This window comes from Melanostigma gelatinosum (assembly GCF_949748355.1).
Source record: "Melanostigma gelatinosum genome assembly, chromosome: 1".
Classification (NCBI taxonomy): Eukaryota; Metazoa; Chordata; class Actinopteri; order Perciformes; family Zoarcidae; genus Melanostigma; species Melanostigma gelatinosum.
Genome location: NC_136634.1, coordinates 24,800,470 through 24,819,381, shown reverse-complemented (window position 1 = coordinate 24,819,381; position 18,912 = coordinate 24,800,470). Strand labels below are relative to the sequence as shown.

The 18,912-nt window shown below is 42.5% G+C and overlaps 1 protein-coding gene across 1 annotated transcript in view; it reads left to right on the top strand.

Annotated features, from left to right (window-relative positions):
* Positions 1-1,866, top strand: part of LOC306780014 (synaptotagmin-9-like) — a gene marked incomplete at its 5' end in the record, with an annotated part of 69,070 nt that extends 67,204 nt beyond the window's left edge. Inside the window, one exon of the mRNA XM_079272179.1 lies at positions 828-1,866. Within this exon, the coding sequence (XP_079128305.1) occupies positions 828-905 (78 nt within the window). The 3' untranslated portion in view covers positions 906-1,866. The remainder of the gene's footprint in view (positions 1-827) is intronic.
* Between the last annotated feature and the right edge of the window lie 17,046 nt (positions 1,867-18,912).

Genomic DNA, 18,912 nt, shown 5'->3' with positions numbered 1-18,912 from the left:
TGGCTGTGAACCAATCGGATTGCTTTAATTGGTTGTCCACCGCTGTGGTCCAGAATATATGAAATTTGATATCGTATTTCGTTGTTTGTATTTGTCCTATGATTATTCTTGTGATTTTGTGACCCCCCCCTGACTTTTTGTCCAACACCACCATAATGTCAAAATGTCCCCTTGACCCACTTTGTGTCCCCGGTTAATGAATTCTCATGTTTTGGATGCCTATTTTGACCTTTCCTCAAGTGCCATCATCAGGCAAAACTTTCACTTGTACGCAAACAAATCTGTCCATTAAATTTAAAGAACACATTCATAATATTTCTTGGCATATGAATAAATAAGGCATTAGATTTCCATTTTAAAGACATTTTCTAAAGGAGCTTCAGTGTGTTTGTCTCTTAAAAATGGACAAATCTAAAATCCAGTGGATATGATGGAGCTTCACATTGGCTCCTCTTCCAAGAGTATTTTGACTGCTTTTAAAATACAACTTTGGTGATGAGATCTTTGAAGTACCAGCGATTGTATTCACATGTGCAAATATAATTGACAATTTCCAGGTTAATTCGGCTTTTCGGTCACCGAGTGCTTTTGGTGAATGACGCAGTGACAAAGCCCCAAAAACTCTCTAAGGTTCTTGCCGGCCTTACACAGGTTAATGGCATGTGATGGTGTTCTATTAGTTGTGCGTCTCATAGGATAATAAGTTACATACATGATGTAAATACAATTTAGATTCAAAATGAAACCTTTAGTTTTGTTTGGCTTCTGTTTGCATCTAACCAGATCGTCTTTCTCTCCATCCCTCTCTTTTCTCTGTTGCGGTCCAGTGGGTCGGACAGGGAGCGACGGGGAGTGGAAGCCAAGGAGGATCCACCAATTCCCTCAAGACACCACCATCCCCATGACCGCACACACACAGCCTCAGGGTGGTAGAACGATAGATGTCCTGCAGATAGTCGTAGTGAAATGTTAAAAAATATAGTGTGACTAACAACCGACTACAGTAGAAGCATCAGCTAAAAGCTATTACTCAAGCTGGCGTGTCATTAGATTGAAAAGCTTTAGTTTGCTCAGACCGCTGCAAAAGCCAATCTCCACTTCTTTCTTTCCTTCATCACAACCAAAAATCACTTTAAATACATTCCAACTGATCTACTACAGTGCTTTCATTTGTCATTTCTGAGCTGTTGCTGACGGCATTAACAGGTTGAGATTATCTAACAGGTCGAGCTTTTGTAACAAATCTCAGTTTTGTGGACCAAAAATCATTCATTTCTCGGCCGTGATTGTGATTCGTGTGAGTGATGAGCTTTCATAGATGCAGTAAGAGTTAGACAGGCGCGGTTGCAGATTTAGAAATGACAGACAGGGCATTCCTGTTCAGATCGACAACGTTTTAGCTCACAGAACACTTCCTGCAAAGATGTAAAGTGAAGAGGATTTGCTCCAAGAATGTGAAATGTAGGTTTTATTTACTGCATGTTAAAATTGTCATACTTTGTTCACAGGGTGTGGTCAAAATGAGGGAAAGACAGGTGTTGGTGGTGACGGTGAAAGGGGCTTGTTCTTTTGGCTAAAGGGCAACTGCTAATGATTCTCAGTGACTGTTCACATGCACAAACGTGTTTTGCCCTTCGGTTGCGATATTTGCGCACATCCAAGTCTTGTTTTAAGTAGTTGTGTTTTTCCGTCTGACCAGAACTTTTGGGCTTTTCTTTCGGGCTTGCATTTCTGCAACCTGTCGGCTAGTTGGTTTGTTTACATCACACCGAGCTGGCCGTAGACCTGCATGCGGTTGTGTGTCGCAAACTGACGTCAACACCCCAATTGAAAAGCATATTCCAATTGTTCTGTATACATGCAATGCTCCTGAAACTAGATTAAAATGGGCAAATCCTACATTTCTTTGTCGGAAAAGCAAACATTGGGAATAAGGCCTATATGTAGTATGTACAGTATATGTAGTATGTCGTATGCTGTACACATGACCCCTTTGAAAGTGGAATATTATTGTGTATGTAAACCTAGATAGTGATATTCTTGGGTTCTTAGGTGAAAGATAGTTCTGGTTTATTACAACTTAAGCATTATATTTCATGATGATGATGATAATGTAATATGATAGAACCCTTAAATTAATGAAAAGACACCTTTCCAAATGAAAGTGTATTAATGGTCGACACACTGGTGGAACAATCATATTGGTATTGTACTCTGGTGAATACAGTGTTACCATAACTGATAGAAATTATGGACAAATCCAAGAAAATAAACCAAGTTTAAAACAATACAATATTCCCTGATGGTTGCAGATGCCAACAAGGTCTCACTTTCAACTCCAATCGCGATGCTTGGTCAGTCAGGAAATATTGACATTTTTTCAGGTCAGTTGTGGGTCACATGACTCACGTGCGTCCGCATTCAACCCAACCCACCTTACCCTTGTTTGTCACTCGCTAGCCATATGAGTCGTTAGTACATTAACGCCAACCACACTCTTTTCCGAAACTTAACTAAGTGGTTTTGTTGCCGGGAGTTTATTTGAAAATAAAGAAAAATATATTAATTTGGTGAAATACAAACGCACCGTTAACTGACGCTAGAGGGGAACCTGGAGCATCATAGTTTGAAGTGTAGGCCCACTGTCCAAGCGTTGGTATTTGACGAGTTGGAAATGAGAATGTGTTGCAGATGCAGGTCTGCCCTCTTCAGAAAGCCTTGCTTTATGGCTTATAGTATTAAACCAGTGGGATTGTTCCTTTTTGATTCAGGCTTTGTCATCATAAAAAAAATAATGACGACTCAGAATCTTTCCTCAATCAACCTGTAACAGGACTTACTGCTATTAGTTTAGACCACACCCTGCTGTTGTTTTAATGGAGCTAGTGTTTGTTTTTTGAAATTCAGACTAATGCCAGTATTGTTTATGTCTTTGTATTGGACACTGTCACAAATAACAATGAGAATTTCTTCTGTGTTTGTAGGGTACAGTGCATGCATACATTTTTCTGTGAGTCATTTTTGAAATCTCTCTTTTGTTGTGAGATACTAATCAAAGCGTAAACACAAGATGTAGTATGAATTTAAGGCAGACTGTGTAAATTGTCCATTCAGATGTTATTAATAAATATTTCTCTATATATATAAATATATGTGTATGTACACAGAATGGTTTATTTTATGGGAAGTGTCAGCGAATGTCTCAGAGAGAGTTCGAGAGATTGAATGCGACAGAGAGGTATAAACACACACACACATATATATCCCCCTCAGGCTTTTAGAAAGCAGTTGCTTGCTAAACAACCAGGAGATACGTAGCAATATTGCCGAATATAAGTCAGATTTTCACTCTACTTTTACCTCTACTTTGGTCTTCACCGCCTCCTCGGGGGAAATATCTGACTCCTTGCTGTTAAATGCTCCAATTGGTTCACCCGCTAACTTTGTCTTGCTGCTGTTTAGTGCTGGGCAAGTAGTATACCTTGGGTTACATCAACAATTTCACAGAAAAAAAGGCGCCTGCTGCTGCTTGATGCCTGGATGCTCGAGAGTGGTGAGAAAGCGAAAAGTTGCATGTTGTCATAATTCTTGGTGGATTTGTCACTACATTAAGCCTTTTCACATTACACATCAGTATTTCATCCATTGTTTATAGAAAAATATGGATAGGTGCATCTTTAATAAGCCCTACATTTCCCCACCCAGACTTTATAAAGATCCCTCAACCCCGAGTGGTAAGTATGTAGGTGGGGTGGTTCTTTGGATTTCTGCAGTACACTCATTGTGTTCCTCAACTTTTTTTGCAGCTGCCTCCATCACTCCCGGTCTTTGCAGGTGTTCTCATTTCCAGTCTCTCAGATCCAGGTTTACCAGCAGCTGCGGCGCAATCTGGCAGCCGCAAGCTTATCATCAAGTATTCTCCACGCAGCGTTCCCATGTTCAATGATGGTAACCTGCTTTCCACAGTGACTCATGGTGAGTAAAATGTTTTTCAGGGCGAAGATGGCTTTGAGGGCCTCTCTCTGGAACCAGGCTGACTTATGCTGCTTCTCACCATTTTGACCTCTGGTTTTCCAACTGATGGTCTCTTCAATAGAGCTAATATTTCCCTGCAGGCCAACCTGCCATAGATCCAATCATCAGGATGTTTCAGCCAAAGTGCTCGTTGGATGGTTGAGTGGCGTCTGAAACCCCCTCCGCCTGCACTTTTCAAACATCAGAATTTAGGAAGCTGCTTTGGAAACCTCTACTTTATACGTGTTATGCTTTTTTAGCGGCTTAGCTGTTGAAAACATGACTTTGTATGGTTTTCCAAGCAAGCATCTTGCAATTTGTGCAAATGTGTGATTGGCTCGTTAGCAGGGATTTTCCTACGCACTGCTCTCAACATGGAGATAGCTGAACCGGGCGGATAGCAGTTAGTGTCGCTAACAGCATGAACAGTGCTAACAATGGCAATAGCGCTGACGGCGCTAACGGTGTTAACCTGGGTGGGGGGGGAGGGAACCGGAGGGTGGCTTCAGCGGCAACCGCCGTATTAGCGGAGTGCATTAGCTAGTCAGTGGGATATACACAGAGCTCCCAATCACATGAAAGGTATCAAATGAAGTAGAAAAAAGTATTAAATTAAGTACTTTATTGATAATGGTATCATTTTAAGGGTACATGTATCATCATTTCATATAAAAACACCAGAGCACCCACTTTTTTTCTCAATTTTTTTTTACAAAGCGGTTACTAAGTTAGCAGTTTCAACATGGGAAAGCTAAAGATCTTGCTGTTCTACAGATGTAATGGTATTCATTCCATCATGAAGGCAACGACGTGAAGTTTGACCCTAAAATAACCATGCTCCTTTCATTTGGTTTTTGAGTTTTCCCCAAGTAGGAAGCTTTTAAATAGCACCCTTAGAAAATCTAATCGGTTTAAACACACCATGGCAATCATCAAGAGTTATAAAATTTGTATTCTGTAACATAGGCCCTTTTCACACCAGCCATTTTGACATGTCATTGCAGGCTAAACACAGGTGTGATTACCTGACCCAATATACAGGCTCAAAGTTCTAAAGGCGGGCAGATGAAAGTCAAACTGAAACTTCAAACAGCAACCAAAGAATAAAGGAACTGGGCTGGTATGTGTAGTGAATGACTGATCGAATAAGCAGGAGACAGGTGAAATGAATCGGGGTGGGGCAGACAATCAAAACTGGTAGGAAAACGCATGAAGGCAGGAAGTGAAGAGAAAAGAGGCGAGCGACAAAATAAAACAGGAAGGCACTGACCATGAACGATATGAATGAAACAAAAGGGCAAACATGGAGCAGGGTGAATTATGACACTGAGTTGGATGAGACAACGTGCAGAGAAGTGACTGTAAGAGCCAGGTGTGGCCCGTGTCATTTTGTGTGCCCTTTTTTGTCACTTCCGGTACACTTCCGGTGATTGAGTCACGTGGTGCTGGGAATAGTCACAATGGGGGTTTATCAGCTGTCAGAATCAGACTAGGGGAAGGATTGGAAGGAGAGGGGGTGAGAGAGGGAGCCTTATTTTTTGTTGACCGTTATTTCACGTTATTCACATTAGTACTGTCATTATCTGAGTTATAATTGTATGTTATCTGGAATCAACGTTTATTTGTTGCCCACGAAATAAACACTCCAAACTCATCCACGGGATTCCGGAAATCATTTAACGTTACAGCCAACGTGTCCGCAAGTATAAACCTCCCCACTTAGCCTCTCGGTGACTAAAAGGAAAATTGCCGCTAGTCACCTACAGTGACCTCAGGATCCAGATGAAGGATCTTATAATCATACAGCAGATTGGCACCAACTGAAAATATGGTACCTATTCGTTTTCACATTTTTTTGTGGCACCGGGTCGTGTTCAAAGATGATGAAAAGGCTTTTGTCTTGCCTGCAAGAGATGTGCTGAAGAGGCACTTCGCTGTTTGACCTGTAGAAACCCCTCAGACTGTCATCTTTTATCTCTCCCCCCCCCCCCCCGACAAGTACCCTTGCCAAATCTGTGAAGCAAAACGAGAAGAAATTGTTCCAAAAAAAAAAAAATGAAGCCATTCAACAAGATTTCCCTTGTTGTCTGGGAGGTTGAGAGTATGACGATGCGGGGACGACTTCCGGAACAAGACTCTCGGGAGATTGCTGAGCCCAACAGTGAGACAATAAAGCAGCAGCGGCATGCGATGTGGAGTCCTGAGTGTTGTTCGGGGTAATATTCCGTCTGAGGCTCCCCTATGTTACAAATACAGTGGGATGACACTTCAATTTTCAGAGCGTACAAAGGCACCGGGGGGAGCTGAAAAGTGCTTCCATGACGATAGCGCTGTAGATAAAACCGACTGGAGAATGTGGAGACAGTATGTCTGCTGACGATGGTGTTAATCAGTCAGTTAGATTCACAGTCTCACAGATCGCTGAGAAATCTGGGCCCCGTTCAAAAATGAAAGGGGCATTAGCGGAGAGAAAGTGCATTTCTTGACTGTGATCCAACAGCGAGGCGCCCTCAGGTTGCATATGGTGACAAATTTGCCCACCTAATTCACCCCTTCTTGAGCTATCGGGGGCAATTTGTAGAAAGCTGCCACCAAGCACTTTTGGGAAATTGTGTGTCGCTCTGTGGATATTTTGTGCTGTTCTTGTGATGGCTGCTTTGGGGTGCTCAGAGCAAGATGAGCCTCCCGAAAACTGAGGAAAGGTTGAGCAACTGTGCCACAGGCTACACTGTATTTTGTCAGTTGAACTGTCAAAGAACTGATCTGAAAACCAAGAACTTTAAAGGGATATTTCTTCTGATGTAATAGGCCCCTTCACTTCTATTTGAGCATCATGTATAATACTTAACATAAATAACATTTATACCTCTGAGTGAAATGAAAATCTAAAGACATTGATCGTAATTTGCACAATATGTATTTCGTTTAAGATGTCATACATCGTCAGATTTCTGAATTATATGAAACATTAGGACATGTTTGTCATATAAACAGATATTTAGAGAGTTTTTCTAACATTGCACATTCAGGAGATAAACATACTGTACATACAGTTTACACTGACACACTGTGTTCTACACACTGACTGGTTGGTTGTGAAAACTATAGCACAGAGGAGTCCTGCCCTATGCGAGACAAACACAAGGGATGAATACTTCAGAACTATACAGCGGCTCCTATAATAAATGTAATTCACATATGTATAAAGAATTTACGTCCCTACTTTTTCTGTAATCTTGGTGAGGGGATAACCTACCTAGCCTACAAAAGAAAGGCGACCACCGCTCTTCATCTGGTCCTGTAGTCCTCCGTCCTTCTCATCTGGCCCTGTAGTCCTCCATGCTTCTCATCTTGTCCTGTAGTCCTCCATCCTTCTCATCTTTTCCTGTAGTCCTCCATCCTTCTCATCTGGTCCTGTAGTCCCCCATCCTTCTCATCTGGTCCTGTAGTCCCCCATCCTTCTCATCTGGTCCTGTAGTCCTCCATGCTTCTCATCTGGTCCTGTAGTCCCCCATCCTTCTCATCTGGTCCTGTAGTCTTCCATCCTTTTCCGGAGTAAACTGTTGGGGTCTGGTGCCACCTCCTGGCTGGCTGAGCTCCTCACATGTTCCGTCCTCCTCACTAAAGCCTGACCTCAGATCAGAGCGTCAGCTGCCCAGATGACCACACCTCCACCTCCGGCCACCGCTGAGGCGGACCCTGCTTTGGCTGACCAGCAGCCTCCCGCTGTGCGTGCAGACCCGTTTATAAGCCCCAGCACAGTGAAAATCGACCTCTTCGCCCTGGACTTCTCCGTCCTGGACACATGAAGAGACATCGGCCTCTCCCCCCCCCCCTCCAGCACGACGCTGGCGACGCAGGTCACGCGGAAGCCACGGCCCTCTACCCTCATCAAACCCTGTCAGGTCACAAACCATTTCGCTGGTCGAAACAACGTTGTTCTATTCTGAGTAAGGCCCCCTTACCCCGCTGGGACGAATCCGCTTCCGCGATCCGTCCCCCGCTTTTTCTTTTTGTGTACGCATCCCGGCAGAAGGACCACGACTAAGCCTCACTCCTCTACTGACCGATGATTCCCGGGGAGACGGACGGACCACGTCGTCTCAGCCGAAGTTAAACTGTCCTCGCTGCAGCGAGTACAGATCGGACCTGCGTTTGCTCCAGAGCCACGCCACAACGGACCGAACCTGCGCCGGCAAACGCCGCGCCGACCAGCAAGCAGCCCCCCCTTCCTCTCGAGGAAAAGGACAGATTCTTCCACGAACACTCTTCCCTTTGCTCCGAAGCTTCTACAAAGTAAGGTTCATGGCGTCTGGGCATAGCTCAGCTTAATATAACCTACGTTAATTCAGGTTATTCATTTATGTGTTATTATTCCCGTATTTTGTTGTGAGAAGTTACTGTCGCGCGATATCAAGGTATTGCGTAATCCATCGCGGACCACAAGCTCCGCTGTATTTGTGTATTGAACTGCTGTAACTGTCTGCATTAGATCAGTCGCTGCGAGTGGATGCAGAGTGTTATTACTTGAGAGATGTGATAACAAAACAATACGCTCATCTCACCGCAGTGATAAAGATCTGGTTTTATTTGGGGATTATTTTCATTCATTTTATTCCACTTCGTGTGGCATTTCTCTCTTCATTAACTCGACTCTGTGAGGGAGTTGAGAGTCGTGGCTTATCACTGCATAAGCTGCCGGTAGTTCAAAGATGACAACGGTACACTTATGCATGGTAAAACCCGCGTACTCATGTTCCCTACAACATCGCACACAGAAGTTGATTCATGACCCCCCTTTCTTTTTTTTCTTTGCTCTCTCTCTCTCTCTTAACCTGCACACACATAGCCAGGACCTCTGCCCCTGGGAAACCCCGAGCATTCGATTGCCTCACACACACACGTGCTGCGCAGGCACACGTGATTACATACAGCAACCTCTCCGCCATTTTGTCAGAGTCACTCGACTCCGCCATCTGGTGGTAGTTTAGCTGTAGGTCCTTAAGGCTCCTTCCCCTTCACACACTTACTCACACACACACACACACACACACATGCTTACATACATACATCCTCCTCCATTTTATTCATTTGACTTTAGGTATTAGGCATATAAAATTGTATGATAGCGTTTGTTGGTTGCAATATTAATTGATTTGATCATTTCCTATTTTGATTTAATAAACTCTGTTATACTTTAAGGAGCAGTCGTCTGTGATTACTTGTGCATATGTGTGTAATGAAACTGTATGTAGTAGTCCTGCGCTCGAATTTAACCCTTCACTGTCACTGAATGTGTAGTCATACGCAGACTATTGACATTATGAGTGACTACTAATTATGAGACTTAGTTTTATCGTTTGGTTATTGGTCCCTGTTCGCAGGGTGGTGCCCCGGTGTTATTAATAATCATTAATAATTGTTACATACATTAATAATTCTATTGATGTCAAGAATTCAGTTTCTTAAATGCTGATAAACCAAACACGCTCCTTTAGATCCCAACAAAACACATCTCCTCCGTCGTCAAGGAAACCCTGGATGCTGAGTCTCAGTCTTCTGTGATTGGTGCGGTGTGTGTAATCCTGAAAGTCCTTTACAGCCATCGATACCTAAGTAAAAGAGACTTTCAAGAGACTTGTGTAAATGCTGTCATCAAGTGTTGACTTCCCTTTGTCTGGTTTAGCCATCTATACTTCATGAAGACAAATATATATAAGCAGTTATTGTGAACTTACCTCTGGTATCATTATCTAGCATCATTTCTCAATCAATGTTAAAAAAAAATGAAAAAGCTCTGGTGGAAGATGCTTCCTATGGCACAGTCTGACAGACGCGTGTGTTGGCTGTCTGGGGCTTTATCAGTCAAGGTTTCTTACAAACCTGCAGCAAACAGGGCAATCAATCTGAGTCGCTGTCTTCAGCCCGCTGCCAGTGTCTGCTGTTCGTGGATGTTCCGAGGCCTGAAGTGGAGGGCGCTGACCATCTGTAGTCCTCTTCCCTGCTCCTGCTCATGGAGGATCCGAGGCCTGAAGTGGAGGGCGCTGACCATCTGTAGTCCTCGTCCCTCGCTCCTGCTCATGGAGGATCCGAGGCCTGAAGTTGAGGGTGCTGACTATCTGCAAGTTTAAGTTTGAGGCAATTTGAGGAGTTTGAGAATGGAAACGCGTTGGAATTATTTTTCTTTCTGACTTCTGCAGTCGAAGTAGAAGTTCAACAAAAACATGAATAACACATTTTATCACATATAAACTACAAATTCATCTCTCATAATGTATCAGAGTGGAGTTGGATTGAGAGAGGGGGCTGCTGAGGATAATTTGGATGCCCTCGTCATGTTGTCAGTTACAGATAGGCGCGCTGCTAATTCTGCTTATGCAGACGCGTAGGTGTTGAGCAATGGCTCAATTTGAATGCACTCCCACACACTGTTGCGTCGTGCTGTTTATTTATCCCAATTTTGAACAGATCGCTAAGGAAACCACATTCAACCGGCTTGTTTTAATTCATTCACAGTCAAACATGTAATGTAAGGGGGAGGCTAACCTGATAGAGCAAACTCAACACCATCAGCCTTTAATTTGTCGCTTTTTTTGTGCCCTCGAATCAAATCCATTGTGGCGCGCTAAAGAAAGCGTTCCGAAGAATCCATTTTTTCAGGGCGCGACGGCTTCGACTAGTTCGACTTGGTTGTGCACTTTGAAATTTTTGTAACTTGGTGCGTGCTATCACGTGCCTGTCACAAATAGTTCACTGATACAAAGACGGCCAATTCGTTTTTAGATGCTTTAGAAACCAGAGGTCTTAAAAATATTAATTTGATTCAATCTTTTGCAGACAAATCAAATAGTTTACAGAATATTCACCCTTTGTTTCTTTAAAATGCACATAATATTTGACTTGTTTCTTTACAGGGCTTGCACAAAGGCAATAAAGTAATTCATACTTTAAGAACCACTTAGTTGAAACCGTAGAAAACAAAATCACTTAGTCCGCAAACCGCATCACCGCCTATGGGATATCAATAAAAAACATCAACTACGGTGCACACAAACGTGCGCGCACACACGTACTGTAATTGCTCAGGCACGCTAATGGTACCACTGTGGAGATTATTCTCTTCTGAGCTGAGAGTTACTGACTTGTTTGTCATCTCGAGGGTGGAACACAAATGCAGAAACATCAGTCGGAAAAAACCCAGAAAAACATGCATTGCTACTGAACATAAAGTGAACTCATGGAAAGAACACAATGTGAGAGATTAATCATTTGTTATCTAATCATCCCATCATGGATGGGGTTTTTTCAGCACCTCCAGTAAAAAGCATATAGTGTGTGTATTTTTAGAACGTGCCGCGGAACGTGTCGAGAATAGATTGACTTATGCTGATGAGATCATGAATATTTCACATCTGCTGGCAAATTAGAGCAGCTTTGAGCTCCCCCGGTCGCTCTCAGCTGTCCACCAGAGCTGGCAGAGTTAACTGGATGGAGCCGAACCCCAGGGGGACTGGCTGACAGTCAGCAGAGAGCATGCTGGGACAGAACCCCTGAATAAAACAGGAACTTTTGGAGAAATTCTCAGTGGGAAGCGGCACCAGAGGGAGCTGCATTTTCACATGATGTATGTGCTGCGTGTGCAGACCGGCTGCCTGAACACAGTCATCTCTGGGGATTGTGGTTCAGATTTACACGTTATTAAATCTGCATCCTATAACCTTGTTAGCACAGTAATTGCTTGAAAACTGCACCTCACTACAAATGCGACATGGCTTTCACAGCTGAAGCAGTTGGGTCCCACTGATTTATGAAGGTGCTGGAGCTCAAAGTTGCCCAACAGATTTTAAAAAGGGAAAATTCACAGTTTTTAAAAGTGTGGAAAAACATCTGCAGTTGTTACAGATGCTCTCAGTGTTTCTGGGGCGCAGCTACAAAATCCGTCATCCAAGTGCAGGCCGGTCACATCCAGCATTCGTAGCTTTAAAATAATCCGCCGTAATTCATAGACATCCTACAAAATGACTTTGTATTTTATTCATGTAATCATGAAAGAGGATGTTATAAGAGAAGCAAAAGCACACAGTGCAGGTGAGAGGTGAATGGGTCCAAGAACCAGAGATCTTTCAGCCAGGACACACTTACCCTCCAGAATCTGAGAAAACGAATGATGGTGCATTTGCTGAAATTGCCCTCCAATGCTAAACAGAATCATTCTGCTGGTTCTTCAGGATTCCGAAGATAAACCAGAAAACAACCAAGACCAGCACTGTAATATTATTTTCCTGATTTAAAGGCCTCCAAAGAAGGAGTGCGATAAACCAGCGGGGAAGCTGCCTGGGCAACCGGTGCTTTTGTCTCAACATGTTATTCTTGCTAACTGGTTTCTATATGCGTGCACACTTTGTGTTGTGTTCGCGTAACACCAGCAGATGTTTGTTGCCTCTGTCACCAGATTTGGCAGACATTCCAACATATTACTGATGATTGTCAGGCAGTGTCTCCTGTCTACTGCGGCAAATTTGATTGTACAAGTGAACACTACACAGTCACAGTCACCCACGGAAAAATATATATTTGAAAGATCGCATTGAGTTTGATTCGCCTGCACTAAAACAGCACATGTCCTGAGTTTGCTGCTCTGCACTATGAGTGACACAAGCTTATACAGTTGAACTACTTCCAGTCAGGTCTTAATTAAGTAACGTTACGTTAGCGTCCAGGTACACATTTTGTTTTCGCTTGATCTGAAACAAGTGGTTACCTCGGTCGTATCTTAGAAAATAACATTTCTACAAATGTATAATGTCCATGCCCACTTTTTCTAAATTATGCTCAGACTATAATGATAATAAGGATAAACTTTATTTACACAACACTTTTTTCACAGACATAAACACAGAAAATATGCAGTGCAATAAAATAATGAATCCTGAAATCAATCAGATATTCATCAACATCAGTATAAAAGGAAAATGGGGCGATTAATGAGTACGTAGCTAGCAAACAAACAAACAAACAAACAAAGGAAAGAGATATGAAAAAGAGATATGTGGAACCACAGCCAAGAATGCCCGCCAAATGGATTACCCCTGCTTTCGCTCCTCCTCCAGCACTGCAGCCCAGCCCCTTGAGGTGTCTTAGGGTTCACCAATCACCTACTTTCACACAAAGTCCCCAATGAGACCCCTCGTATTCCAGTCTCCAGTCATGTAACGCAACCGGCTTTAAGCCCTTCAGTCGCCTCAGATGAATGTACGGATCATTGAGTAAGGATCACAAATGAGGCCTCGGTAAACAACACTGTCTTCTAATTCTCAGCAATAGCTGACCTCTGGTCAGGTAAACGGGAAGGCGTGCCGGTGAGCAAAGTTGGACCACACAAGATATTTGCCACAGACCTACAGAATGTGGCCACCAGAGGGGAGCTAGAGAGTGAGGTAAAGGCGGTAAAAGCTTGCATTAAGTCTTTCCATTTACATGCTTAGCAGTTTTTGATGGCAAAAAAATGTAATTCCACACAATCAGTGTCACTAATGCATTTGAAACCTGACACTGTCAGGTTTCAAATGCATTCATTCATACCATTGTTGTGAAGTTACAAGAGGAAAAACGTCAGCGAAAGTTGTATCTCCTTGACTCCTTTAAAATGGGTGTGAAGTGGCAAGGATCATTCAGAGGATTAAAAAAAGTAACTCTTTTAAAAAATCTGTTCATACATGATGAAACATTTATTCATTGTTTGTATTTTTTCAGCTTGACCCAATGGCCTACAATGTCCTCATAGGACAAATGGTACTGGACATTTCCGTGCTCTAGCTTTTTTTTCTGTCAGTGTACCATCGCATTCATTGAAGGGTCTTTAAGAAATGAATTGCACTTGTCTGATGTGTCAGAAAACGTGTTAGGACTATGCAGAGCATGTGGGACTGCTTGCCAAAGTCCAGGGAGAAATAAAGGGTCCAACATTGGAGTTGTATTTGGAAACCACCATAGGAGCAGGACTTCTGTTGTCCAACATGTACTCTATAACAAACAACGGACGAGGACGTATCTGGCTGAAGCTCTCCACCCCTGGCTGCTACCCTGGTCTCTGGGCCTTCAGTACTGTGTTGTGGGTAGAACATTATTCTATGAATAAAGATTATTCTGATTCTGTATTCTACTCTTCCTGTGGCTCAGTGTTAGCAATTATTTCGTGTGTTTTGACAGTATTGATTTGTCATAATGTGTTGCAGGGGGCTGTAAAGTGGTGTATGGCCGTAGCCTCCAGAAAAAGACATTGGGAAATATGTTCGGGTATGATCGGGGATGATCGCGAGATTTTTGTCAAGTGGGGAAAAGGCCTTTATAGGAGAACAGCAAGAGTATTTACATTATTTATCACAGGTGGTCTTGATTGCTTCTACTGGATTGGACGGCTGGACTGGGTGTTGCTCCAATCAGAATCTCCAGAGGTCCTGGCAATAGGTGGGATGGGCTGTGTCTGGTTTGAACCAGGATCATGGAAAAGGAACCAGACAAAAAAAAAAAAAAAGGTTGAACACATATGCTACGTCACATATTTGTCAGCAGATATTCATTGCACTGGTCCCTGTGATTATAGAGTGAACATGAATGAAAGCTAATTTTCAGGAGGTAGTCAAATTACTAGGGGCGGGCGTAAAAATAAATAAATACTATAATTCTGACTTTTAGTCTAAGATTGTGATTCACAACTTACAAAAATATATTTATATAAACTTTTTTTCTGTAAAAGAACAGATTATTTTGATTGGGAAAAAATGGTAAATGGACTGTATTTGTGTCGTGCTTTTCTAGTCTTCCGACCACTCAAAGCGCTTCAACACTTCATGTCATCATTCACCAACTCACACCCATTCATACACGGATGGCAGGAGCTACCATGCACGGTGCCACCTGACCATCAGGACTCTAACTAAAATAAAAAAATTGGGGTTAAGTGTCTTCCCCAAGGACACATCCACATGAACTAGCGGAGCTGCGGGTTCAACCGCTGATCCTCTGAAACAGGGCATCCGACAAAAGTTCAGCTCATTACGTGGCCAGTTAGGACAGAGTATCACGACTAATGCATGCGATTTGTTGAAAAATCACTCCAAATACAAATCTTACACTTACATATTGTGTTTATTTTTTAAATTGGATGTCACGATCAGGCTTTGCCTTCTGTGTTCTGTGTGTGTCTTTGTGTAGCTCTACACCCTCCTCACTCTACCTGTCAGCCACTCCCTCAGCACCAGCCTAACTGCCTTCACCTGCCTCTGATCACTAATCAAGCACTCCCTCCCCATCAGCACAACTCCCCTCACCTGTTCTAGCCACTATTTAAACCCCTGCCTCTCAGTCCCTCACTGCCAGATCAGTATCATGTCTACCTTCCCGTTTGGCTTGTCCTGGTCCCGGTTTCCCCGGCTGCCTCTGTGTGTTCCTGTAAGTTTCCTGTTCTGATTTAAGTATTCATTAAATTCCACTTCACTCTACTTCTGGTCTGCGTTTGAGTCCTCTGTCATGCCCCGTGACATTGGCAAGTTACTGAGAAATACAAAGGCAGCTTGCCTACTGATTTTATTGACGTAACTGGCATTTTTTGTTTTTGTTTAACTTGATCTGGTTATTCTTGAAGTCACTTAGAATTGAGAAGTATATTTTTTGTAAAAAATGGATTAGTCGTACAAGTTATAAGTAGCATGAATAAAGTGTGTTCTGTTTTTACATTATTGCAATCGGTTGAGCTTGCGTTGCTGTCAGCATGTACATCCCCATGCAGCTATAGCTACCAAAGCTAATCCAGAGCTCATGTCGGCATCTGCTTTTGCGAGGACTCAAAGACATGCCTTTGAAATGATTTACGTCCTGATGTCCAGCGGTGTACGTGAGAGCAGAGTTGGTGACCCAGTGACTCAGTCAGAATGGGCACAAAAGACAAAATAGCGTTACAAAATATTTAATACCTGTTTCTTTAAGAAGTTGTTGAAGGGGTGGGTTGTGTAAACCGTCAAATGGATGCAATGCTTGGACATAAGCACACATGCATGTGCAGGTATACAGATGATACTTAATAAATGTGCAGTCACAGCTATCGTCCCCTCTCACTTCTCTGCAGGCATACTGATCCAAGGCTTCATTTTCTTTGATACTGCTCTTTGTATTCCGTGCGTATGCAGAGGCATCATTGCGTTAGCCCCAGGACCGCAGGAATGTGAAGGAATCATGGTAATAGAGGACAGACTCAGAGGATGTGGAATACACTGGAGGATTCCAGTATTTTAGTGAAACTCTCCTTGGACATGTTGTATAACACTTCAAATTGTTTATCAGCTTCATACAAATGGAGCATCAGAACAGTGTATATTAGCTCAGAAAAGGATGATGGATAGTTCATGTTGGTGAATGCCTTGTTAACTTTAAACCTTGACAACATATGTATGTATTATGCCTCATTTATATGAAATGTTCTATGAAAATGAGTAGTTACGTTTTGGAAATATCTTTAGATGACATCGATCTCAAGCCTGTATGGTAATAGTATGAAATAATAACTTCCACATTGAAATGTCTACTGTTCCAACAATTTTCCAACCCAGGGAAATTCGTAGTTCCAATCAAGGTAGTGGTACGTTTCATCTGGTCGTGCGTGCATCAGCGCTGTGGTTGTCTAGAAGCTGTCATAAATTACCTGTTTATCTGGTTTCAAGCTAAATTTTCAAACTCACTCAAAGCATTTTACCAAAAGGAAACTCGATTAAATAGCTGACAGTGGCCCATAATGTAGTTCACACAGACCGCCGATGCTGCTCTGGGTATTCGAGCCTTTTGTTGAAGAAGAGCTGCAACTGTTGCAAATTTGCATCGCTGCCGGTCTGAATAGTTTTGATGCAAAACATTTTTGTGTTGTCTATTAGTCCCGCCCCTGGTGTGTCAAGGCCTTGATCGCTGTGAATCCAAGGAGACTACAACTTCCATTCTCTGATGTAACCTGGCCTACATTAGAACCTTTTAGAGTCGCTGCGTGTTCGTTTTATAACTATTTGGGGTACAGGGTGGATTTGTGCACACGTTTAGCAGCTCCCCTTGTTCTTCAACACATGTTTTCTCTTTGGATAAAGCAGAAGCTGTATTGCATCAGGAAGTTGAATGTGTGCCATTTTTGCATTGTGTGTGCAACCCCAGAGGAATCAAAACATTTTGGACTGAAAAGTTCCTCACAGAGAGCTTGGAGAACATCCTGCTGCTCAACGTCAGTAAAACCAAGGAGCTGATTGTTGAAAAAAAGAGGCGAAGATGCACAAGTGAACAGTTTTAAGTTCCTGGGAATCAATCAGCATTGCAAACATGTCATGGTCCTCACAGATCTCCATCCTGCTGAAGAAAGCTCATAAATGGCTGTATTTGTTTAAGGAACCTTAAGAAGGCAAGAGTCCTGTGCAAAGTTCTTATCAACTTTTACAGAGGCGCAATAGAAAGCTTCCTGGCTGGAAACATTACAAACTGGCGTGGGATGTGCACGGCACAGGACAGGAGGCTCTACAGCAGGTGATTAAACCCGCCCTGAACATCATTGACACCATCTACTAAGCATCAGTAGTGGGGACAAGAGGTGCCTGCGAAGAGTTAAGTTAAAAGGTCAACACATCCTCTTGAGTTGCTAAACAACCTGAAATGATGACTGTACAAATATTGTACATGCAGTTATATAAATGATATTTGAACACATTTCTGTTATTATAACATAAATCATTTTAATTGAGGCTTAAGAAACCCACATGACTCTATCAAAGATCAAACTATTAAAGAAAATAACAAAGACAAATATCAAACACAAGTTATTCCATTAACTTTGTTCAAAGCTGTTTGTGTCACCTCTCTGCATCACTAATGTTCCTCCCTGTCGTCGTCCTGTGCATGCAGCTACATCCAAGAGCTGCTCACTGAGAGTCAGGTCTGATAAACATGGATAGATGATGTATCCGTGTTGTCTGTGCTTTCATCAACAGTTAATGAAGAAGACGAGTACCTGCTCGTCTCTTAGCTAGCTGTGTTGTTAGATTGCTGCTAGTTCATGAACTCGGTCTGCGATGGTGTTTCTTCACAAACTGACATTTGTAAAAGTCTGTATCTGGTCGGATCACTGCTCACATACCTTCAGCATGCACTGGGCTGTAGCTGTGTAAATATATTCTGCTGTGATTGCAGTCTGCCTTTTAATTCTTGGACAGTTTGATGTTTTTCTTGGAGGCTAAATTTAGCTCCGTGTTTGATGTCAAAATGCCGACGTGAATTGTATCCTTCATCACCGACACGCCTCATAACACAGAAGACAGACACGTTTTTCTCCTTGAAGCACAAACATGTAGTGTCTTTCCCATCTTTCATTACATTTTCTTCCCTCTGCATCAATTTTTCTCTTCGTGGACATTTTGGGATTATTTGTCGATCTTTTTCAATCGTTGAAACCGCTTTTCGGGCTGTTGCCTCTCCTGTCCACCTGTTGTGATAGTTTTATTTTCAAGTCTAACTTTTAATTATTTTTCCAAAAAAAAAAAAAGATATCTTTTTTTGTTTGTTTTTTGTGCTGGTGGATTCGCGGGCCATATAAAATGACGTGGCGGGCCGGATTCGGACCGCGGGCCTTGAGTTTGACACATGTGCCTTAAAGGAACAGTTTATAACATTTAGGGGGATGAATTGGCAGCAATGGAATACAATATTCACTGTTTTAATCACCTTTAAGAATTGTCGTGTTTTCGTGAGCTTAGCAAAAGCCATTAACCCTTGATGGCATCTTGTTGCCCTCAGGCAACAAACTACCTTTTTGGACCTCGCACCTCCCCTTTTAATTATTTTTAACTTGAAAACAGTATATATATATTACCAGAC